We start from the raw sequence: 24,640 nt of genomic DNA, 5'->3' as shown, positions 1-24,640 counted from the left end.
ATGCTATGTATATTAGGGAGATACAGTCATGTGGCTCAGGACTTGTGCTGGGTGCTAAGTGAGAAGCTGGGTTGAAATCAGGCCCATGGGCAATAGTTACTGTTGGGGTTTCAATAAAGAGTGAATAGAGCTGGAGGAGTCGAGGGGCAGACAGTAAGTGTGAAAGGTGTGAGGAGGATATTAATGCTTGAAGGTTGTGAGAACTGTAGAGGGTAAGTGGAGCATAGCTTGTGATTTTGAGGGCCTCTAGAAGTATTAAAGCAGTGGCTGCCACCATACGTGGACATGCGGGCCAGCCGAGAACTGTGAGGTCAAGTTGTTTGGATAGAAATGCTATAGGTCGTGGGCCTGGCTCCTGTGTGAGAACTCCAGCAGCACAGCCTTGTATTTCAGCTGTGTGTAAGGAAAAAGGTTGAGATGAGTCAGGGAGTGCTAGTGTGGGAGCTGTTTCTAGGGCCTTTTTGAGAGAATGAAAAGAAGAATGGGGAAAGGACTTAGGGTCTATGGGATCAGTTAAGCGGTTTGGTTAGAATGGCAAAGCCTGGTACCCAGAGTTGGAAGTATCCAACAATGCCTAAGAAGGAAAGGAGTTGTTGTTTGGTGGTCAGGATAGGGGTCTGGGAGATTAACTGAATACGGTCTGCAGGAAGAGCATGTGTATGTTGATGGAGGATTATGCTGAGATATGTAACACTAGGGGAAGAAATCTGAGCCTTAGAAGGGGATACTTGGTACCCTTTTGAGTAGAGATGTTGAAGAAGTAGGATAGTGTTCTGCTGGGAAGATTGGTAAGAGGGGCTGGAAAGAAGAAAGTCATCAACATATTGAATAAGGTGGGAGGCAGACAGGCGGAAAGAAAGGAAGTCATGAGAGAGGGCCTGACCAAAGTAGTGTAGGCTGTCCCTGAAACCTTGGGACAGGACAGTCCAGGTGAGTTGCTGGGACTGGTGGGTGTCAGGGTCAGTTCAAGTAAAGGCGAAAAGAAGTTGGGAGGAGGGATGCAAGGGGATGGTAAAGAAGGCATCTTTGAGGTCGATAACAGAATAATAAGTTGTGGAAGTGGGTATTGAGGAGAGGAGAGTATAGGGGTTTGGCACAACAGGATGGATGGGAAGGACAATTTGATTTATGAGGCAAAGGTCTTGGACTAGCTGGTAGGACTTATTCGGTTTCTGGATGGGTAGGATACGAGAGTTGTAAGGAGAATTTGTAGGCTTTAAAGGCAAAGGTCTTGAATTAGCCAGCTTCTGAACGGGTAGGATAAGGGAGTTGTAAGGAGAATCTGTAGGCTTTAAAAGGCCATGCTGTAACAGGCAAGTGATAATAGGCTTCATCCCTTTAAATCTTGCTGTGGGATGGGATACTGGTGTTGAGCAGGGTAAGGGTGATTAGGTTTTAATGGAATGGTAAGGGGTGCATGGTTGGTTGCCAGAGAAGGAGTAGAGGTGTCCCATACTTGTGGATTAAGGTGGGGAGACACAAAGGGAGGATATGAAAGAGACCTTGAATTGGGCAAAAGGACAGCAATGAGGTGTGGCTGTAGCCCAGGAATAGTCAGGGAAGCAGATAATTTAGTTAAAATGTCTTGGCCTAATAAGGGAACTGGGCAGGTGGGGCTAACTAAAAAAGAGTGCATAAAAGAATGTTGTCTAAGTTGGCACCAGAGTGGGGGAGTTTTAAGAGTTTAGAAGGTTGGCCGTCAATACCCATAACAGTTATGGGGGCAAGAGAAACAGGCCCTTGAAAAGAAGGTAATGTGGAGTGGGTAACCCCCGTATCTATTAAAAAGAGGATGGACTTACCCTCCATTGTCAAAGTTACCTGAAGCTCGGCATCTGTGATGGTCCAGGGGGCTTTCTGAGGCAATCGGGCAGCATCAGTCTTCATCCGCTAAGCCGAGATCTGGGAAGGAGTCAGCCAGAGAGCTTTGATCCAGAGAGCTTTGATCCACAGCCCTAGAAGTGGCTGTGATATGAGTTGGACAGTACGATTTCCAGTGGGATCCCGCACAGGTGGGACACAGCTTCGGAGGAATTCTGGGCTGCAGACATTTCTTGGCCCAGTGGCCAGTTTTGCGACACTTGAAGCAAGGTCCATGAGGAAGGCTTAAAGGAGTAGCTGGAGGCTGTCGTTTGGTTGTTCTGAAGTTTTTATGTGCTGAAGGTATGGCTGGGGTTTCTCTTACAGCAGAGGCAAGCAGTTGCAGCTCTGAAATACATTGCCGCTTGGCTGCCTCTTTATTGTTGAACACGTTGAAGACAAAGTTGATTAATTCCTGTTGTGGGGTTTGAGGGCCAGATTCCAATTTTTGAAGCCTTTTTCTAATGTCAGGAGCTGACTAGGTGATAAAATGCATATTGAGAATAAGATGGCCTTCTGGCCCTTCAGGGTCTAGGGCTGTAAAGCATCTGAGGGTACAAGGGTAGCCACCAAGCGGGTCAAGAACTGGGCTGGGTTTTTGTCTTTACCTTGGGTGGCTTCTTTAAGCTTGCCATCACTAACAGCTTTGTATGCTGCCTTTTTTAGCCCTTCAACTAGGCAAGAGACCATGTAATCTCGCCTAGCTATACCTGGGGAGCCTGTCTGGTATTCCCATCGGGGATCATCTCGGGGAACTGCCCTGATGCCTTCTTGGATATCTGGCACATGATGCCAGCAGGTGTCAGCATGAGATTGGGCTAGGGCATAAACTCTTTCCCGCTCATCTGGGGAGAGGGGAGAGATCAGGATGACATTTAAGTCATTCCAGGTTAAACTGCAGGACAGAGTCAAATATGGGAATTCCTGTATATATTTAGCGGGGTCTGATGAGAAAGAGCCCAGATGCTGACTGATGTGGGAAGGGTCTGATAGAGAAAAAGGTACATGAACCCTTACTATGCCCTCAGCTCCAGCCACCTCTCTAAGAGGAAACTGTTGGGCAGGTGGGAGAGAGCTAGTTGTGGAATGAAACTGTAAGCCAGACTGAGTGTGAGGAGGGGAGGTGATAGAAGAATTATAAGGTGTGGGAGCAGAGGCTGAGGAAGAATTGGGACTTGATTCAGCCTGTCGAGGAGTGGCCTGGGGAGGGGGAGAGAGGTCAGAGGGGTCTGCAGAAAAGGAGGATTCAGAGTACTCTGAGGTTGCGATAGAGACTGAAGAAACGGACAGGAGAGAAAGAAGAAAGAGTTGGGATGAGTCGCATTGGGAGCAGAGGCTAGGGAGGAAACGAAGTGTAAAAAATGCCTGGATGTAAGGCACCTCAGACCATTTGCCCATTTTTCAACAAAATTTATCCAGGTCTTGTAGGATGGAGAAATCGAAAGTGCCATTTTCTGGCCATTGGAACCATTGTCGAGTTTGTATTGGGGCCAAGCAGAGTTGCAGAAGAAAATAAGACTCTTAGGTTTTAGGTCAGGTGAGAGGTTAAGAGGTTTTAAGTTTTTAAGAACAGAGGCTAAGGGGAAAGAAGGAGGAATGGAGGCTGGAAGGTTGTCCATAGTAAAAAGGTAAGTTTAGAGAAAAGAGGGGGTAGAGACACAGAGAGAGGGGGGATGGTACTTGTCACCCAGGGGAGGTGGTACTTGCCACCAAGATGGAGGATCAAGGCATGTGTCCCCACAGTGATTAAACACCTCTGGAATGCGGGTGAATAATCCGCAATGACAGACACCAAGGGAAGACTGTCTTCCTGAGTCAGTGACTGGCAATGGAGTTTGGGGTCCACAGACCAAAGGGGTCCTTTCTGTCTCTACCAGAAAGGGAAAGGAAATGAAGGGAAGGGAGAGATCGAAGGGTGACGTGGAAATTGAAAGGAGAAAGAGGTTGAGGGATAGCGAGAGAGGTTGGAGAAAAGAATAAAAAGAGGCCACTTACCCGATTTAAAATTGGTGAGGTGTTTTGTCTGGGCCGGTCTGAGGACCCAAGGTTGTAAGTGGATTTTCTCATAGAGCAAAAAGCGGGAGGACGGGGGATTGATCTCTAGAGGGAGGTCCCCCGATCTGAGTCACAGCACCAAATGTCAAGTGCCTCTGTGTGAAGAGACCACCTAACAGGCTTTGTGTGAGCAATAAAGCTTTTTGATCACCTGGGTGCAGGCAGACTGAGTCTGAAAAAGGAGTCAGCGAATCGAGATGGGGAAGGGGTTGCTTTATAGGAGTTGGGTAGGTAATGGAAAATTACAGTAAAAGGTGGTTATTTATTGTTAGCAGAGGAGGGGGGTGCAAGGTACATGATGGGGAGATTATAAGACTTATTGTCCAGAAGAATTTCACAAGGTCGGTTGATCAGTTAAGGTAGGGCAGGGACAAGTCACGGTGGTGGAATGTTGTAATGTTGGTTAATCAGTTAAGGCAGGAACTGGCTGTTTTACTTCTTTTGTGGTTTTTTGGCTGCCCTGGACTTCTTGGCTCCTGCAGGCCATCTGGATGTATATGTGCAGGTCACAGAAGTTGCAATGGGTGAGCTTTGGCTCAGAGGCCTGACATGAACCAAATTAATGTACATCTTACATGTATTTGATTGATATTTCATGTCTCCCTAAAATGTATAAAACTAGGCTGTGCCCCACCCACATGATCTTAGGGTCTCCTGAAGGCTGTGTCATGGGCCATGGTCACTCATACTTGACTCAGACTAAATCTTTTCAAATGTTTTACAGAGTTTGACTCTCCGGTGACAGTAATAAGGGTTAGAAATACACATATATGAAACAATCTATATATCATTTTATAACTGCTTTTTTAAAAAGCTAAGCATTATACTTTGTTTTCCCTATGTTGACATATGTAGTTCCAGTTCATCATTTTAACCATCTTATAGTATAATACTCCCTTGTATGAATCAACCACTGTTTGTTATCCATCTCCCTATGAAGGAGCCATTCAATTGTTTTCTTTTTTTTTTTTTTGCTACACAAATATCATTGTCTATGTCTCATCACACATATATACAAGAAATTTTCTAGGATAGACACCTAGAAGTGAAGCTGCTTGTCTTTGAGTCTGAGGTGTTCATCTTGGCAAGGTATTGCTAAATTGTTTTTCCAAGCTGGTTGACTCCATTTGCACCCCTACTTACATTTCCCCCATCCTCCCCTGCTAGCAGACATAACTTGCCCATCTGATGAGTGTGAAATGATGTCTCATTGTGACTTTAATGTGCATTTCCCTAATTACTAATGGGGCTAAATATATTTTTCACCTACTGATTGGCCACTCAAGTTTTGCTCCTTGTGAGTTGCTGGGAATATACATGCCAATTTTTCAATTGTATTTTTCAGATTAATTTGCCAGTGTTGTTTATATAATCTGGATGGCAATCTTTCATAAATATGTACCACAACAATCTTTTCCCTGCCTTATTTAGAAAATTATTCCCTTTTCTGATGTCAGGAAGTCATTCTCTTATGATTTACTTGAAACACTTTGACATATTGCTCTTTGGGGTTAGGTCTCTGACCTTCTTGAACTTTATTTCTGTGCATGATCTAAGGTAGGGCTGCAGTTCTTCTTTCGAAGTAAGGGTTCAGATTTGCCCACTTTTAAAACTTGGGTTTGTCATATTGTTGAAGTATGAGTTCTTCATATATTCAAGATACAAGTCTTTTGAAAGATATATGCATTACAAATAGTTTCTTCCAGTTTGTGGTTTGCTTTTCATTTTTTTTAACAATGGTTTTGAAGAGCAGAAAAAGAAATGAGGCTGTCTGATCTTGCCCTCTCTCCCCACCTTCTCCTTCCTTCCCTTTTCCTGGCACTAGATTCACTAGGAGTAGGGGAACTTGTAGCCAAAAATATATAAAGAACTTCTATAAATCAATAGGGAAAAGACCAAAAAAAAGTAATAGAAAAGCAAGCTCATGATTTGAGTAGGCAAATTAGAGAAGTGGAAACCGAAATGTCCAATAAACAGGTGGAGTCAAGCTTAGCAGCCATTAGGGAAATGCAAGTTAAACTACCAGCCAGGCGCTGTCGCTCATGCCTGTAATCCCAACACTTTAGGAGGCTGAGGTGGGCGGATCATGAGGTTAGGAGATAAGAGACCATCCTGACCAACACGGTGAAACCCCATCTCTACTAAAAATACACACAAAAAAATTAGCTGGGCATGGTGGTGCACACCTGTAGTCCCAGCTACTCAGGAGGCTGAGTGAGGCAGAAGAATTGCTTGAACCCAGGAGGCGGAGGTTGCAGTGAGCTGAGATTGTGCCACTGCACTCCAGCCTGGCGACAGAGCAAGACTCTGGCTCAAAATAAATAAATAAAATAAAATAAAATAAAAATAAAATAAAATAAAATAAAATAAAACAAACTACCATTTCACACACATCATCTGACTGAAAACATTTAAGAAGATGAATAGCAAATGAAGTCCAGAAACTCACACAAGGCTGGCTGAGTGTAAACTGAAACAATCATTTTGGAGAGAAATTTGGCAATCTCTTGTAATGTTAAAAGCTCTTTGACTCCTAAATATATGTCCTAGAGAAATTCCAGCAAATGTGCACAAAGACATATAAAAGATGCTTACTATTTGTTAATCTGGAAGTAACACAGGGGTCATTAATAGGGGGGTAGAAAAAGAAAGTGTATATCACTAATGAACTAGATCTATATGTAACAGCACTGTATCAGTCAGATGTGTTGCAATAATGCTGCATAACAAAACACCCCAAAACTGACTTATAACAACAGGTATTTAATTTTGGCTAGTGTGTCTCTGCTTCAGCTGGGCTGTAGTAGTCTGTTTTCACAGTGGTGATAAAGACACACCTAAAACTGAGGGAAAAAAGAGATTTAACTGGACTTACAGTTCCACAAGGTTGAGGAGGCCTCAGAATCACGGCAGGAGGCAAAAGGCACTTCTTACATGGCAGCAGCAAGAGAAAAATGAAGAAGCAAAAGCAGAAACCCCTGATAAACCTATCAGATCTCTCGAGACTCATTCACTATCACGTGAATAGCATGGGAAAAACTGGTCCCCATGATTCAATTACCTCCCCTTGGTCCCTCCCACAACACAGGGGAATTCTGGGAGATACAATTGAAGTTGAGATTTGGGTGGGGCCACAGCTAAACCATATCATGGGGTTTGGCCAGTCTAGCCTAGGATTGGCTCGACTTGGCTCAGGTCATTTTGTGATTAGTGTGCTCCTCACATTTCATCTTCTCTGGGCCCAGTAGGCCATCCAGAACATGTGTAAGCCAGCGACACTACAGGCAGCTCTGGGAGTCAGTTTATATACCAACTCCTGATGGTACGTCCAGCCTGCTGCCCAGGAAGGAAGCCAGTGCTGGCAGCTGGAAGGCGCCTGGCGTGTATGGGAGCATCAAGAGCATGGGGAGATGCACTGCAGTGGCCAGCACAGACCTCCAGTCTGTTATCACAGTCTCACTCTCTGTAATAAAAAGGTTAATAAGGTAACAAGGAGGTTACGTTGCTGTTTTAATTTGCTTTCCTTGACTAAATTATGTTTAACATCTCTTCATGCTCAAAAGTTTTTTGTATGTCTTCTGTGAATTCTTTTGTGTCATTTGCTCATTTATCTACTTGTGTGGTTTTTGCCTTGAAGGAAATTTAAATTTTAATTTAGTTAAATGTATAAAGTTTTATCTTCATAGCCTCTGGATTTCTTTCTTTCTTCCCCTGAGATAGACCTTCCCTATTACATGATAATTTTAAAAATTCTCCAATGTTTTTTTCTAGTACATTTCTAGTTTCCTTCCATTTTGTATTCGTTTTGCTGCTGGGACTCTGGACACTGTTAATTGCCCTACTCATCTCTTCCTTATGTATTTGGTTTGCTATGTTTATCATATTCATTTTTTTTTCTTCCAGTCAGTCTCGCTCTGTCGCCCAGGCCAGAATGCAGGAGCACAATCTCTGCCCACTGTAGCCTCAACCTCCTGGGCTCAAGTATTTCCCCTACTTCGCCTTCCTGAGTAGCTGGGACTACAGGCTCACACCTCTACACACACCCAGCTAATTTTTGTATTTTGAGTGGAGACAGGGTTTCACTATGACGCCCAGCCTGGTCTCGAACTCCTGGGCTCAAGGGATCCACCTGCCTTGGCCTCCCAAAGTGCTGGGATTAACAGGTGTCAGATACTGTGTCTGGCTGTTTATCATATTCTTAATTCCTGATTGTAAATTTATTTCTGGACTCTTATTTTCTCCCCTTGAGTCATCTATATGTTCACGTGCCAGCCCCACTGCTTGCATTTCTGTAGCCTTGCAGATGGTATCTTTATCTTAGACTTTTTAGTAGCTGGGAGTGCCAGTGTCCCTCTCAATGCTCTGCTTTTCCAGGAATGTCTTGGTTATTTCTTACATGTTTGTTTTTCCCAGAGGGCTTTAGAAACAGCATGCCAATTCCAGTATCTGCTTCCTCCCCCCGTCCTCCAAAAGCATTTGTGTTTTTACTGAGAAGATGCTACATTTTACATTAAAGACATTTGACAGGAAACACAAAAATACAGATACCTAAGCAGGCCCTAAGTATATTTCATGGCACTTATTTGTCAGGTCCTGCCTCACATACAAAAGCACGCAGGGCACTTGCCACCTTCTCTTCCCCAAAGTGCATCAGTGTGGTGACCATGACAGGAACAGAAAAGGGGAAGGAAGCTGAGATCCTGGCAGAATAAAATGTGGCATGGAATTAAATAGTTAATATGTAAATATAATGAAATTAATAGCATTTATCGACCACATAAGCACTTTAGTCGATTACCTCAGTTCATAGTCACAACTCCTATGAGGCAGGTGCTACTAATATTATCCTGATTCATCAATAAAAACGAGGCTCAGAAAGATTAAGTCACTTTCACTCAACTAATCATCAGTAGAGCTGGAATTTGATCCAGGTGTAGGCTCCGCACTCTTAACCTCCAAGCTGAGCTGAGCTGCTAAGTGAAGTTAAACTGCTTCTGGGAGGCTGGGTAGAGAAAAAAAAGAGAAATATGTTTGCTGAATCGATTGCTGCCAGCCAAGGGCAAGGCCTTTGCACCTGGCATTGCAGGTGATTGACGCTGCAGAATCTGCAGGAATTCAGAGCCTGGGGCTCCTGCTGTATGGGACACAGAATGGGAAGATGAAGTCACCACCCCAGTGTGTCCCAGGTCTTTGTCAGAGGACGAAATGCTGACATTTCAGGTGGGCGGAAGACCCTTGCTGCTATCATGACCCTTAATCCTGAGGTTAGAGAGCCAAGGCGGGGGTCCTGTAGGGGTCTGAGAATATCCGTCCCAACCATGTCCACCCACCCTGCTCAGGGAGCCGCCTGCAGGGAGAACACCAAGTTCCACTGGGCTCGGGGCAGTGCCGGAGCTCCCTGCCCCCGGCCTCCTGGGAAGCACCAGCTCGCAGAGGGACCAGCTCGTGCTGGGGTCAGTGCCTGCTCTGATACCTGGTAGTCCCTGGCAGCTTGAGGGCTTCCTTGTTGCTGGGGTGTAGTCTTCTGGTCAGAAGCTCCAGTCCTGCTGGGGAAGCCAGCTGAAGGCATCCGGCTCCCCTCAGGGCCCCCCAGCCTCCTTTCCTGAGGGTCTGGGGTGATAACTAAGTTTGGAAATCCCTTGAGGGGTTGAGGTTCTAGAGCAGTGGTTTCAATGGTAGGGGTGCTTCCCTAGGGAACATTTCAAAATGGCTGGAGACATTTATAGTTGTCATGGCCAGGAGCAGGGAGAAGGGCTCTGCTAGCATCTGGTGGGTAAAGGGAAGGGGTGCTGCTAAGCATCGTAGGATGCACAGAATAGTGCCCTCTCTTGCTCCCCGTCCCCCACAAAAAAACCCAAAGAATTATCTAGCCCAAATTGTCAACAGTGCCAGGGCTTGGACATCCTGTCTTCCAGGGCTTCGGTTAGCACCGTAACCCTTGGGAGCTGGTTTAAAATGTGAAGTCTAGAATCCCGTGTGAGACTCTAAACCTGCAGGGTGCAGTGTGGAACCCAGGAACCTGTACTTTCAAGCATTCCAGGTTATTCTATTACAGGTAGACCACACTCCACATTGACAAGTAGCACTGCAGGCCGCACCTGGCGCATGATTCCCGAACTCTGGCCCCGTGTGGGTCTGCCTGTGGCAGAGGCACCTGGAGAGCTGGCTAAAGCCCCAGCCTCCTTCATCCCTGGAGGTTCTGTTGTAATAGGCATGGCTTCCATCCCAGAATTCCATGGGTTGTTTTGTTTGGCTTGAGTGATTCTTTTTTTTTTTTTTTCAATTATTTTTAAGTTGACAAAAATTGCGTACATGTAGGTGTATACCATGTTTGGAAATGTGTATACATTGTGAAATGGCTAAATTGAGCTAATAACAAATGCATACCTCACTTTTCATTTTGTGAAATGTACTCTTATCAATTTCCAAGCATACAACACACTGTTGAGCACTTTGTCACTGTGGGCTGCACACTAGGTCTCTTGGACTTACTCCTCTTGTCTAACTGAAATTCTCTACCTTTTGACCAATATTTCCCCAATGAGAGATTCGTATTTAGATTTGCTAACCCAGTCTGTGGCCTAAATGCACACAGGACTCTGATCATCTGCCCTCATCTTCCGGTGTTACAAGTCAAGCAAAACTGCGGTGGCTGCCAGCTGATTTCATTCCCGGAAGCCCAAAGCTTTATCAGCGGAAGGTCACGTCCAGCACGCAGATAAGATTAGCCACGCCTCTCACTTCACCTCCAGCTCCTCACTTTTCCAGAATTATCAACTATCCTATTTCTGTTCAAAGTAGCCAAAATTAACCAAGGGCTGCTCTTCGGGGGCTACTGCAGGGAGCGTGCACCCTATGGCCAGCAGGAGCAGCACCTCCCTCCCTCCACCAAGAATCTGTGGCATCCCTGTTACAGAATGGAATGTGCTAGATCTCTCAGGGATGTTGAGGTAGGAAACAGTTCGGGAAGATGGAACCAGAAGACGACTCAGGAAGCCTGGGATCAGACTGGAGAACGGCAGGGCTCTTCAGCATGGTCCTTTGGTTTCCGAAGCAGTGCCTGGCACCTTGTAATGGCTCAATGCTCGTCAGCCATTGCCACTATGAAATATTCCTGAAGGGCGTTTCCTCCAGGCTGTGGTATTGTCTGGAGAATTATTGTGGCTCCCTGCTCAAGCCTGTGGCTCTAGGGCCACCATCTCTGACCTCCACACCATCCACCCCCAGCGATGCACCGACTGGACAAGGTCTCCCTGGAGACTTCATCCTGCCCGTAGGTGCTGCCCTCTGTTGGCCATACTCTTTGTGTGCAGCTTAACTTTTCTTGGTTACCTTTACTTTTTTTTTCCTCAGTGGCTTTGTTCTCCCTCTCAGCGTGGCCTCCAAGGCCACTTCCTGGTCTGCCACTTGGTATGGTTCAGGGCTGCCCTGCTGTCAGCCACGGTCCATTTTTAGAGCTCTTTTGCATCGTGTAGGTTCATGAGCATCAGAGGCTGATATTTACTGATGTGCCTCCCACATTGGGGGAGGTGGGTGGGGTTTGAAACTGAGAACTCTAACAGAAGTTGGGTACATAGTGACTGCGTCCAAACCCCTGCACCAAGAGACTGGACCAACCCTAGCATGGCTTCTGGCAGCCCAAAGTGGCATCCCTGGGACCACCTGGCCACCCTTTGAGTTCCTGTCTGAAAAGCTCAAGGCCGTCAAAATCGTTCAGTGTTTGTTCCTACCAACACCTGACAACAGGCCTCTGACCACCCCCCCACCCAACTTTCTTAGAGCATTTACGTTAAAAACGCTTAGAGTCGTACCTCCTTCCCTTGTCCCTTTGAGATGTACACGCATGTCTGTCCGGGAGTGTCTTTCTCAAGAGCCTGAGAGCCAGTCCTTTGAAATGGCATCATCAGGAAGGATGGGGCCTGTCTCCCAGGCTCTGGGGGAGGACAGAAGCTAATTTCCATCACTGCCAGCTGGCACACACAGCTGGCCCGGCCACAATAACACAAACAGCCCTTTGTAATTCTTCACTCCCATGGTTCCTGAGCCCCGGAGTGCCCTTTCCCGACTCCTACGTTCTCCCATTAAACTGTCCAGTCCCCCTGCACAGATCCGAATGGAGCTCAGCTTCTCCCGTCAGTGGTTAATGAATAAGATCTGTTTTCGTAGCTTTAACTAAGGTCCAGCTTAGTTTATCTTTGACAGACCCACTCACCCTGCAGGTTCCCGCCTCGGGCGTGGAGAGAAAGCCTCTGGGAGGAACATGGTCCTCACCAAAGCGTGGGAGACTAGATCGCGCCAGGGAGTGCAGTGGACATGAGCTCTGGGTCCCTCTCCTCTCTCCTGGAATGGCTGCACAGGAAGGAAGGGTCGAAGACGTGAGAAAGGCCACCCTGCCTGGGAAGGAGCTGCCGGCCCTCAGCAGTCCAGAGGCTGCCCAGAGAGCAGGAAGCAGCTCTCCAGGACTCCACCTCCCAGGCCCAGATGATGCCGCCCAGGGTGCTCAGTGAGAATTCACCGACAGCCACACACATCCCGGGAGAGTGTCTAAAGATGCCACCAATCCAACATTATGGAAGGCAAGAACTCAGCAGAAACCGAGACGGGGAAGCAGTCATTTGGGATACATGCCCCCCACCCCAATCCTGGGCCAACGCGGATCTTCAGCATCCTGAACCTGAAGTCCCCATGGTGGGCCCGTGGCGGGCTGGGTGTGGCTGTAGAGATGCAGTTGCAGGAACTGGCTGAGTGGTTCCCCCAGGCCCAGGGCTGACCCACAGCGACCTGGGAAAATGGGCCCAGAAGGTCCCTCCTTGTTTAGTGTCATCTTTCCAGGTCCAGCTTCACTGGGTCCACAGGGTCCCCATCCTGAAGTCACTGTGTTTTTCAGCCCCCACCTGCCCACTCACTCCCAGCCCACTGCAGTCTGACTTTACTGCCCATCACCAAAGATGCCAGCTGACCTTGACTTCTTGGAGGTAGAGGACAATGGGGGTCTGTGTTGCCTCAACCACTCTCTCCTGTTGAACCTCTCATCCTCCTGAGTGACACTCACCTGGTTGTCTTCTGGCTGCCTGCAACCTCCCAGCATCCTCCATGGGCCCACCTTCCCCCACCCACCCCGTGACCTCACACTCCCTGGGGTTCTCTTCTGGGTTTCTCTCACACGGAACCCCCTGAGCAACCTGCACCCCTCAGGGATCACCAGTTATTTATGCCGATGGCTCCAACTCTTCATCCTGCAGCCTCATCTTCCTCCTGACCATCCACCCCACCCATCCAACCACTACCAACACTTCCATAGGGTGCCCTGGACACACACGACTCAGCAGAAAACAAAAAACAAAACACCCCAGCTCCCACAGCCACTCTCAGACCTGCCCCTGCTGTACTCCCCACCACTGGCAGCCTCAGTCTCTATGGGTCACAGTCACGCAGCTCCCCCCGGCTTCTCTGTCCTCACCACTTCCACCAGGGGCCCTAATAAAGATGTCAGACCAGCCTGCCAGCCACTGTGTAGCTTGTAGAGATAACGCTAGAAATCCAGATGGCCGTGTCACGGCCCTGCTTTAAATCCCTTTCACAGCTCCATGGCCCTTGGGATCCATCCAAGCTCCTCAGCTGGCTTTCCGCCCTCAGTGCTCTGGTGCCTCCATTGTGCGCCTTCCAGTCCCGCCCCACCCTCCTGTCCCTCCAGGGAAGTTCTTTCAGCTCTGTCCTGAGCGACAGGCTGGGCTGGAGGGCTGGGCTCCTGCTGCCCGCTTCCCCACTGGCCCTGCAGGAAGCCGCGCTGGCAGATCCCAGCCCTAGGCTATTTCATGAGGCAGGCCTTGGAGCTGCTGGGGACCTGCTTCACTGCACAGCCCCAGGAGTCCTGCACTCTGTCCTCTGGGGCCCAGACGAGTGGTGCTCAAAGCTGCACTTGAACAAGTCCTTGGTCTTCCTGCCAGGCCTGGTTCTCCGCGGAATCTGGGCAGTCAGCAGCGGGCCGGATTTTCCTCCAGATCTCAGGAAAGCAGTCCTGGGTGTCTGTGTTCATAACTGCAGCTCCCGAAATCCTTCCCTGCTCCCCTCCCCAGACCCACCCATCGGAGAAACAAGAATCAGGTCGGCGGGGCAGGGGACCTGCGCACAGGCAGAGGCCAGGGCTTTGTCACCAAACAGTAATCTTTTCATCACCATTATTTATTAGATATGAACCAGGTTTTCAACACAAGTCACACTCAACACCCTCACCCAACAGGAGGGGCAACGGAGGCCCGGAGAGGGAGTGTTGGGGGAGGATGTCAATGGGAGGCCCCAGCCTGAGCCCTGAGCAGCCGGCCAGCCGGGAACTGGCATGTAAGTGAGAGGCATCCTATTCTCCTGCTGCTCGAAAGACAATGCCCACTGAACAGGACAGCAGGCCAGATCAGCAGTCCATACAGAAGCAAGGCTGGCGTTTCTTCCCCTGGAGCACCGGTGAGGACAGGCCCTCAGCTGGGAGCCAGGCAAGGCGGGTGAGCTCTGTGCTAACCACTAACCACACCGGGAGCTTGGGTAAGCATGAGGGCAAGGCTGGAGAGGCCCGGGGCCCCTGCGTGTTGCTTCCCACTCCTGCCAGGCCGGCACGCCCCCATTCTTCACCATCCCTAGCACAGAGCTCAGGGCCCAGGGGCAGAGGGCAGGGCTGGTGCAGGAGCAGGGCTGGCCCGCCCCATAGCGCCACTCCCACTGCCCCTTCCCCTCTCTCATCCCAGCTCTGGTCACTTAGATGCTGCCATGAGAGGCTCTGAAATCCACCCCCACTGCAGCCTGAGGCCCAAGTCAGGGCCCAAACCTGCCCTGTGCTCAGTGCAGTGCAGCGTGTCAAACCTGCACTGACAGGCTGGGGTCGGGGAGGGAAGACATCTGCTGAGGGGAGGTCTGGGTGGGAGGAGGGGGAACAGGATATTCTGAGGAGACACAGCAAAGGGTGCCAATATCTAGGACTGAGGCCATCTGGACCCACATGACTATGTTGCTTTTTGTGTGTGAATGTTTCTCTACTTTAACATTTTCAGAAATTTCACATCTAGATGTGTCAGAAAAGTAACAATTCCATGCCAGAGAAAAGGCCTTGCCTATAACCCAATAGAGGCCCACCAGTTCCCAGCAGGATGGTGGCAGAGCTGCTGAAGGGGCACCGACTCCCAGGCCTGGGCCAGAGCACCCTCCACGCGGACACGGGTCCTCCTCAGGATGGGCTGAGTCCTGGCATCTGCCCCATCCGTAAAGGGAAGGAGCCCGCCCATACCAGCTCCCCAGCAGCATCTCCTTGGGAAAGAGGGCGAACTCCAGAGCAGTGCGGGTACTGGAGCAGGACATCCCCTCAGCCACTGCTGTGCCCAGGGCTCCCCAGGGCCCAGGCTGGCTGGGAAGACTGGGAAGACTTCCAGGGACCAGGCAGGCCCTGCAGGTCTGGGTCTCTGGGTGCCAGCAGGAGGGAGCTGGAGACCAGACACAGCTGTGTGGGGGAGGGTCCGGACGAAGGGGTTGTCAGGGACAGTGGAGCCACAGGCATTCTGAGAGCTGGGCACCTGAAAAGCACATCACATGGAAGGGTCCCGGCCTTGGGGTGGAGACTCCGCTCCCCCCGACCCTCCCTGGAAAGCCCCCTCACCCTTGCCCAGATGGTCCTCAGCTTACCCTCTCCCTCCCTCCGTCCAGATTAGGGTCTTGCGTTGGGGTGAAGTGCTGTGAGGATGGGGGGTGGGGAGTGGTGCTGGGAGCATGGCTCCCATTTCATCCCTGGCGGCCAACACAGTGCCAGGCAGGCAGGGAGTCCATGCTCAGTCCTTTCCCCGCCTTTTTTTTTTTCACGAAATAAATAGATGCCTGAATCCCAACAAGAAGTCTAACCACGGCCTTTTCTTTCCCCTCTTCCCCACCCACACTGCTTGCCCACACAGTACCTGGGTCGGGGCAGCAGGTCACTCTCACCCACACCCCTCGCCCACATGGTACCTGCCCCACCCCTCGTCCACACAGTACCTGGGTCAGGCAGGCAGGTCACTCCCACAGGAAGCGCACGTACCAGATGGTCTCATTCTTCAGCTGGGGCCCGAACAGGGGGTTTAGCTGTGCCAGGATGGCGATGAGCCAGCTGCCAGGGACAGCAAAGCGTGGTGAGCCTGGCACAGGAGGGTCCTCCCACACCCACAGGGGAGGCCTCAGTCACATTCTTTTGGATGCGGCCAACCCAGCAGATGGCAGGGCCTGTGTTCCCAGGGTGAAGGGCCCAGGGCGCCATCCACACTCCCGCAGGTGCATGGGGTTGGTATGGCATTTGTGGGTTTGGTTTCGGTTTCATTTGATGTTCGGTAGATCTGAAGGATCCCCGAGTTGGGGCTGAACCTGGGGTTAGGGAAGAGGGGAGGCAGCCTCAGGGGCGCTTTGGGAGCGACTCCCAGCTGTGCCCTCAGACATTTCTGTCCAGGCTCCCCAGGCTCCACACACCAGAGCAAACAGGGTGGGCCTGGCGGGCAGCACATCAGAATCATCTCCTCTTAGGAGAGAGAAGGAACTACCCCAAGACGTGAGGAGCTGTCGGGTCCGGGGCCTCCTGCCTAGGCTGCTGCCAGGCCACTGCTGTTCAGGCCAGAAAACCCTCAGGGACCTGGTCCCACCTGTCATCACTGTTGGACGTCTGGGTGGCTGTCTGGCCCGTCATTCGTGACAAAGCTCCCACCTTCATTGCCACCGTAGTTAGTAGGTCCCCATGCTCTGCCCCCCATGACCATCCACACTGCTTTGTCTGTTTCTGCAGGAAGGATCGATATTGTTCCTCTATGAATCCCTCACAGTAGGTAGGAGGACCTAACGCCCAGGAAGCCATGAGAAATTGTTACCTCCTTTACATCAGCATTCTCTCTGAGTTTATGTTTTGTAAATATAATTGCTAGGTGTCACATTTTCTTAGAATGGCCCCACCTTTCTACCTCTATGCATCCAATGTGCAGTGTGCTTTCTGTTTCCCGTATGTTGATTCGGTCAGTATTTGGGATTACCCCACATCTTGTGTAGACTCCGTCTCCCCCACCCGCCCAGCTACCAAACCCAAGCTCCTCTGAGGCCCTGCCATGGGCAGGTGAGAATCTTTTGTCAAGCCCTGAAGGACCTAGAAATAGCATTAAGAGAAAGGGCCTTAGAGATGCTCTGTCCAGGAAGAATTTTGAAAAAAAAAAAAGTGTGTTTAAGTTAAACCACGTGTTAAGAGTCATCATTATTTCTAACAAGTTTAGTTTTTGTCAGTAGGAGGGCTTATACATTTCCGGGTGCAGTGGCGTGTGCCTGTAATCCTAGCTACTCAGGAGGCTGAGGTGGAAGGATCGCTTAAGCCAAGGAGTTCAAGCACAGCCTTAGCCACATGGCAAGACCCTGTCCCTACAGAAAATTTAAAAATCAGCGAGGCGTGGTGGCACACGCCTGTGGTCAAAGCTAGGCTGAGGTGGGAGGATGGCTTGAGCCCAGAAGGTTGAGGCTGCAGTGAGCTATGATCCCACCACTGCACTCTAGCCTGGGCAACAGAGTAAGACCATGGCAATTAACTAATTAGTTAACAGCCAGGTGCAGTGGTGTGCACCTGTCATCCCAGCTCCTTGGGGAGGCTGAGGCAGAAGGATCATTTGAGCCCAGGAGTTTGAGACCATACTGGCCTGGTCTCAAGACCAGGGGTCTTGACAAGACCCCATTTCAATCAATCAATCAATCAAACATAAGGTAAAATAAGAGAATTGATTAACAGGAATAAAGAATCCATGATCTAATCAGATAAAATAGTTTTAACTATGATAACATACATCAAATCAGAAATCAAGTAAATTTTTTGAAAGTGAGTTTTGTCTTATGTATTTGAAAAATTTGGCAACCCTGGAAAATATTCCAGTTGCTTTCAAAAGAATCTGTTACCTCTTAAAGAATCAGCATCTCATCACTTTACCTGTCCTGTTTTGACTGTTCTAAGAACACCCAACTATGCCAAGCTTAACCCATAAAAATAATGTACAAGACATAGGAAGATGGGAAGCCCAACAGCCTTAATGCAGCTCGATTAACCACGAGACAGGCCTCCCCGCAAACTAGAACTTGAACTTATCTCTTGGTTGGCAGCCAGGATCGTCTAAATGCGGAGCAATGTAACAGCAGGATTGGGATGGATGCGGGGGCAGGGCCTTTTTCTTTTTCCTTTTTAAAAAAATTTAATAAAGAGGGATTGGCTATTGTGAATGGCAGTTTTGGCAAGAGACCAAACAATGGACACTGAGGATCTGGAAACTGATTCCCTCACACTGTCCAGGTACTCGAGTCCCTGGGAATGTTCTTCTATATCCCCAGGGTACCTATCCCAAGTTTGAAGACTTACTCTCACCTACTGGTTCTTTTTTTAGAGTTGGATTCTCACTCTGTTGCCCAGGCTGGAGTGCAGTGGTATGATCTTGGCTTACCACAACCTCCATCTCCCAGGTTCAAGCGATTCTCCTGCCTCAGCCTCCTGAATAGCTGGGACTACAGGCATGCGCCACCAGGCCTGGTTAATTTTTGTAGTTTTAGCAGAGATGGGGTTGCACTATGTTGGCCAGGCTGGTCTCGAACTCCTGACCTTGTGATCCACCCTCCTCAGCCTCCCAAAGTGCTGGGATTACAGGCGTGAGCCACCGTGCCTGGCCTCTCACCTAGTGGTTCTAAGATGGCTTCATTCCAGTCACCTGGGGGCATTCATGAACAACAGGAATTCCCAAGTGCAGATCTCGAGAGTTGTAATTTCATGGCTCTAGGGTGCAGCCTGAAAACTGTGTTTGAACAATCACTCCAGGTGACCCAGTCAGGCACAGACAGCATTGACGTGGCCCGACTCCTTCCTTGCCCAGGTGAGAAAACTACAGCCCACGGGGCCAAAACACTGGGGCAGAGCCAGATCCAGAGCCCAGGGTTCATGACTTCTGGCCCACTGCTCTCTTTCCCATTCCACACCACCTCCACTCCTGTTGTTTTACAGGTTCAGCCTTTCAAAAGGCATTTACTACCAGGACAGAAGGAAGAGCGGGCTAGGGTGAAGAAGAAAGGAGGGAGGACAAAGGAACTGGCTGATTTTGAGCTGGGGAGAGTAGTACTTACAAGAGGTAACAGCAGACGGCGGTGGCGACCAGCATGGTGATGATCACTCTGCAGCAGAAGAGGACACGGGTCAGGACAGATGCAGCCAGCACCTCACAATGCCTGGCCAGGACCAGAGCAAGAAGAGCTCCTGGTGTCAGCTCTTTTCCATTGGCCTTCCTGATGCCTCCTGAACACAGGAGGCTGAGTTCTACTCAGGGTAAGAATAGCAAGCCAGAAAATAAAAACTGAAAGTGTCACCTCACAGAGAGGCCAACCTTGACCACATCCAAGTTGCCTTAAGAATCCTTCCCGGCCGGGCGCGGTGGCTCAAGCCTGTAATCCCAGCACTTTGGGAAGCCGAGATGGGCGGATCACGAGGTCAGGAGATTGAGACCATCCTGGCTAACACGGTGAAACCCCGCCTCTACTAAAAATACAAAAAACTAGCCGGGCGAGGTGGCGGGTGCCTGTAGTCCCAGCTACTCGGGAGGCTGAGGCAGGAGAATGGCGTGAACCCGGGAGGCGGAGCTTGCAGTGAGCTGAGATCCGGCCACTGCACTCCAGCCTGGGCGGCAGAGCAAGACTCCGTCTCAAAAAAAAAAAAAAAAAAAAAAGAATCCTTCCCTTCATCTCCCTTCTCTACCACCCAGTATTTCTCCATCTTAATGCAGATGTGTTGCGGAAAGGCAGTGCTCAGAGCTGCATTTGTGGAAACCCACCAGGGAGTGGTCTGTGGAATTCAAAATTCATGGAGCAAGGGGAAGGAAAACAATAGGCTAGAAGACAGGACAAGAAGCAGGCAGCCTGTGAGCCACTTCTGAGGCCCGGTGACTTGTTACAAAGAGAACAGGGACTAGCCACTTTGTGTGTACTCAAAGAAGACCAGAGACAGAAGCTTCAAGTGCAGCAAGAGAAATTTCAGTCAAACTGAAGCAAGAACTCACCAAGATTAGCAGGAGATGCAAGACATGAAAATGGTTTACAAAGTGAAGCTGTGGGATCCCAAGCCTTGCTCGTCTTTAAGAACAAAGGCAGCACTCACAAGTCCAAAGGGCCTTTGGGAAAGCTAACTCTAATCCAAACCAGGCCCTTGATCTTTGATGTAAAGCACTGCAAGCTGGTGCTGGAGACAGGAGCACTGGATCCCTTTTTCAACATTACTAAGCAGGTTGTGCCAGTCCTGGCTGGGCACTGGGTAGACAATGGTGAATTGGACAAACTCCAGCCTCTGGGAACATGCAGTCAAGGGAAGGGTGCTTTGCAACTGAGGATAATATGAAGCAGAAACTGGTGAATGGCGCAGCAATCTGCTAGAGGACCTTCGAAAAATAACGCCAGCGAAACTTATCCCATACCTACAAAGTGCCATGCACTCGAGGGGTTTTAAATGCGTTACCGCAGGTCATCCTCACAGCAGCCTTTTAAGGCAGGAGTCGACATTATCTCCATTTTACCCATAAAGAAACTGAGACTTGATATTGGCTCCAGGTCACACAGCTAGCAAGGAGTGGAGAAACTGCGTCAGTGCCACCTGTGCCCTTTACTGGCTGCAGGAGGGATGACAGCCATCTCTAATGTCACTCTTCTCTTTACCTTCTGTATATGCCCTCTCGCCCCACCTCCTGCCTGTTCCCGGCTGTCAGAGACCCAGGTGCAGAGAGACCTCAGAGGTGGCGTCCGGGTTCCTGGCGTCCCTCCTGCGGACGCTCGCTGCCGGGCAGGAAGCCGCCGCCCCGGGGCGGAGGGGAGAGCCCGGCCAAGGGGCCGGGGTGGAGAGGTCTGCAGGGCCTGCGCGCCTTCCTTACCCGCGGTTGGGTCCCTTCGGCACGAACCAGGGCCCGGCGATGCCGATGAGGCCCCAGAACGTGGTGAAGATGATGACCGGGAGGGCGAATGAGTGCGCCGTCATGGCCGGGCGCAGGATGCCCAGGTGGGATGCAGGGCCGAGCAGCGGGCGCTGCAGATGCGCGGGTCCCCGGCCGGGCAGCGCGCTGAGCATGCGCAACAGGAGTCGAGCGCCCGAAGCGATCAGTCGGGCCGGTCCGCGCATGCGCACCTCCGGACCCAGCCCGCCGCGCTGTCACTCAAGACCTGCCTAGGAGCCCACTCGCTGATTGGCTGAGCGGGGCCGCGGACCGAGAGAAACGCCGAGGTTGAGGGGGTGCGGCCGTCCGGGTTCGGCGATGAGCTTGTAGGGTCCGCGTCCGCCCCGAGCCCGCACAGCCAACGTCATGCCGCATTCTTATTTCCAAAGGTCCCTGGAGCTTGGGATCCCACCCCAGCGGTCTTCGGGGCGTTCTCTGCCTGTACGCGCCCCGCCAGCTCGGCCCGAAGCGCTCTGCGGACCCGCAGCCTGGGCCGCCCCGGACCTGACGGCCATGCGGGGGTCTGACGCGGGAGCAATGGCCTCGCCCTCAGAGACGCAGCGGGAGGGCGGTGCCCGCCTTCCCTCTGGCCGGGTCCTCGGCACGCGTTCTCCTCACTCCCAGGACAAGCGGAGCGGCGGGCGGGGACCAGGGCCTGGGGTCGGAGACGGTGGAGCCAGAAAGGCGCCAGCAGCGCAGAGACGTTTGGGGGCAGGCGGGGGCTTCGCGTCTCGTTGGCGGGAAGCGGAATGAGGTTGGACCGGCCGGGCCGGCGTTCAGAGACCCGGCGGGAGGCGGAAGGCTGGCATCGTCGCGGACGTCCATCTGTAGCGAACCCGGCAGAGGCTTTGGGATTAGATCCCTGACTCCTTGCGTCAGTAGCTACAGTTTGTTTAAACATAAAATGGGATGGCCGTTCTTACAAGGTTCCTGGAGGATTAAATGAATAGGCATGTGGAAAACACTTAGCATAATAGGGCTCGGTAGTTTGTTCCATCAGGGCTGGAAGAGACTTCAGAGCCTGCTTTCCTCCTTGGGCGTTTGGATCTCACATATCTCTTCTGTGGCAATCAAAAATCCCCATCTTCTGTAGAGATCCCTTTTACAGATCAGTGGCCTCCAGGCGCTGTCTCTAGCAACAAGTGCTACCCTAAGCAGCCGGCCACACATATTCCCTGGCTTCATGACATGGGGAGGCGCAGTCCCCACGTGATGCGGAAGGGAAATGTGCCTGTCCTTGCACTGACCCCATCATTGATGTGTGCTCCTGGCGGTTTCCCAAAGCAAGAACCAGTCACATCCGCCCTTCTCTGTTCCCTAGTTGAAACCTCACTATCCATCCCTTCAATTCATGCATGTTGGAGGTGGGCATGGGGTGACACCAAACTGTTAGGTATAAAATACCATCTTAGCCTTCGAGGGGTTTCTAAAGTAGTTGAGGAGTGATATATTCTGGTAAAATCATAATGCTGGCCAGCACAGTTCTAAGAGCCCTGTGATCAAGGTAGCCAAATACCCATTATGAGAATTCAAAGGGTGGAGAAATCCAGGAAGACTCCCTAGAGGAGGTGAGATTTTAGCTAGATTGTAAACAATGGTTATTTTTCTCATGCAGAGTGTGTGCATTGTTGAGAACACTGGTCTAGGATAAGGGTGCGCTTGGCATCCAGGAGATAGAGTTAAGAGGCTGTCGATTGAGGCCTTCAAAAAATCACCATGAGGGCTGGGTGCAGTGGCTCACGCCTGTAATCCCAGAACTTTGGGAGGCCCAGGCGGGCGGATCACGAGGTCAGGAGATCAAGACCATCCTGGCTGACATAGTGAAACCCTGTCTCCACTAAAAATACAAAAAATTTAGCCGGGCGTGGTGGCGGGCGCCTGTAGTCCCAGCTACTCTGGAAGCTGAGGCAGGAGAATGGTGTGAACCCGGGAGGCGGAGCTTGCAGTGAGCTGAGATCACCGCGGAGCTTGTAGTGAGCTGAGATCTGAGATCGCGGCACTGTACTCCAGCCTGGGAGACAGAGCGAGACTCCATCTCAAAAAAAAAAAAAAAAAAAAAAAAAAAAAGCACCAGGAAAGTTCCGTAGCTCAAAAAAGATGGACTTTTTTGAATTTTGTTCTGGAAAAAAAAAAAAGAATCCTCTGTATAAAATGACAGCTGTAGAATGCAATGTATTTCCTTTCTTGCCTCTGCTCCTTTATCTTGGCTTTGGCCGGAAGCAAAAGCAGGGCTGAGTCTGAGCAGCCACTCATGTCAGCAGCCTGTAGCTCTCTTTTCCTTTAATGTTTTTGATGTTTCATTTCTGTCCTAATTTGCATGTGATTGCATGTGTCATTTGTTTGGCAGCTTTGTGATAGTCTGAGGTCCATGAAGGGATTAAAACCAGGAACTGGCTCCTTTTCCAACCACTAAAGCCTCATCTGGGCCCACAAGCTCTTGCTGTTCCCTGGAGCGTGACTAGAAGATGTGAGCAGCTTTGTGCCGGAGCCCCATTTCCATGGGTAAAGTGTTCACCTGATCAAACAGCTCCCCGGAGTTCCACAGTACCACATATTTATTTTCTAGAACTTTGTTTTTAGCTGAAAGGAATCTTAGAGGCTCTCTGAGGCAATCCTATCGCTTTACAGGTGATAAAACTGAGGCCCAGAGAAGTGAAGTAACTTGCCTAGGCCCACACAGCTCATCAGTAAAAGAGCCAAAACACACGGCCAAGGCTTCTCCTTCCTACTCCAGTGTCTCCTCCACACTCTCAGCTCACCCCTAGGGCTTGTGCTCAGGTCTTTGCAAGTAAGGCCTGTGACATTTAAGGATGTGACCACCTATCTCCCACCCATTGTTCTGGTGGCCATGAGGAGTAGAAGGAATTGTACCAGGATGTGACAAGAAGGAATTAGGAGCTGGGAGTCTTGCTGGGTGAGGACCTTGGCCCCTTGCTTGCTTGCCGTCTAATAGGGGCGCTCCTGGCCTGTGGGGTCAGGGAGAACTGACCTAGAGCATGGTTGTCTCTGTGACTAGCTGAGCCTGTTTTTCCTTCAAGGGCCCCTGGCAGTGGGAAAACATATTATGACAACTGCCCTGTTTTATCAGCCCTTGGCACTCCTGTTATTGCCCTGAAATAAACATTCCTACCTGTATGCCAGGCCCTGCCTGTTTATGGAGCTTTCTTAGGTTTACAACCTACCCCCACTGTCCCAAATTGATGGGGTGAGCCCAGGGCATTAAACGGGTGGTACAAGTCAGGCTTCAGGACTGACATGGGTCTATGTGTGCTCAGTGTGGGTTGGGACGCTCGGCTGTCTTTCTCCCTACGGTGCATGCTGCTGCCAAACCAGAGATCACTTGTAGACTTGAAAGGGAACGTGAGCTTTGGGTGAAGAATTCCCAGCCCCCAACAGAGGCCAGAAAGCTACCACTCAGCCAGGTAAGTCTTGATGGAACATTTCTGGCACAAAGGTAACCATATTCATTGAGCCTTTAGTGCCTCCTGGGTCCTAGCGCTTCTGTGGTTTGGATTCAGGTTTTGTACTTTGGTTTCCCGCCGTTACGACAGGAGCTTGGGTAACCTGTGAGAAACACGGCCACAGTGTAAACCTCTGGAGACAAGCTACACTGAGGGGACAGTCTGGGTGAGGGTAACCAGTGCCGTGGCTGTGCGAGCTCACGTGTGCTCTTTCAGGAGGACATGTCTCACAGCCACACATCTTCAGCTCTGACATGCTCAATCTCACACGCCCTTTTCTGAAAC

The 24,640-nt window shown here is 50.3% G+C and overlaps 3 protein-coding genes across 8 annotated transcripts in view; all 3 read right to left on the bottom strand.

Annotated features, from left to right (window-relative positions):
- The window catches only part of LRRC61 (leucine rich repeat containing 61), a 28,929-nt gene extending 26,719 nt beyond the window's left edge, over positions 1–2,210 (bottom strand). The window contains exon 1 of the mRNA XM_025380325.1: positions 1,803–2,210. The gene's annotated coding sequence lies outside the window, so the exon portion shown is untranslated. The remainder of the gene's footprint in view (positions 1–1,802) is intronic.
- Positions 2,211–14,076: 11,866 nt separating this feature from the next.
- On the bottom strand, positions 14,077–15,719 carry LOC112620185. The gene has a single exon (XM_025378459.1). The coding sequence runs from the start codon at positions 15,256–15,258 to the stop codon at positions 14,761–14,763; it is 498 nt and encodes a 165-aa protein (XP_025234244.1). The 5' UTR covers positions 15,259–15,719; the 3' UTR covers positions 14,077–14,760.
- ATP6V0E2 (ATPase H+ transporting V0 subunit e2) lies at positions 14,077–22,120 on the bottom strand. Of its 6 annotated transcripts, none has more exons than XM_025378455.1 (4): positions 20,835–22,120; positions 19,048–19,095; positions 15,925–16,036; positions 14,077–15,470 (listed from the first exon to the last, which is right to left on the bottom strand). In XM_025378455.1, exons 1-3 carry the CDS (start codon positions 21,077–21,079, stop codon positions 15,943–15,945), a joined length of 387 nt encoding a protein of 128 aa, XP_025234240.1. In that variant the 5' UTR covers positions 21,080–22,120; the 3' UTR covers positions 14,077–15,470; positions 15,925–15,942. The 6 variants fall into 6 exon arrangements, with proteins under 6 accessions (XP_025234240.1, XP_025234237.1, XP_025234238.1 ...); XM_025378452.1 differs by having other exon boundaries at positions 15,968–16,036; XM_025378456.1 differs by having other exon boundaries at positions 15,122–15,470; positions 15,920–16,036.
- Positions 22,121–24,640: the final 2,520 nt, after the last annotated feature.

The sequence above is a fragment of the Theropithecus gelada genome, chromosome 3 (genome assembly GCF_003255815.1).
Source record: "Theropithecus gelada isolate Dixy chromosome 3, Tgel_1.0, whole genome shotgun sequence".
NCBI classification, from domain to species: Eukaryota; Metazoa; Chordata; class Mammalia; order Primates; family Cercopithecidae; genus Theropithecus; species Theropithecus gelada.
This window is presented reverse-complemented; position numbering and strand designations above follow the sequence as displayed.

Coding starts and splice junctions, on each gene's coding strand:
- ATP6V0E2 (XM_025378452.1), bottom strand. CDS start 21,079: ATGCGCGGACCGGCCCGACTGATCGCTTCGGGCGCTCGACTCCTGTTG. Junction 16,037..19,047: donor GCCGTCTGCTGTTACCTCTT/GTAAGTACTACT, acceptor TGTCCCTGGCAG/CTGGCTCATCGCCATCCTGG. Junction 15,471..15,967: donor CTGAAGAATGAGACCATCTG/GTACGTGCGCTT, acceptor TGTGCTTTTCAG/GTGCCCAGCTCTCAGAATGC.
- LOC112620185 (XM_025378459.1), bottom strand. CDS start 15,258: ATGTCCTGCTCCAGTACCCGCACTGCTCTGGAGTTCGCCCTCTTTCCC.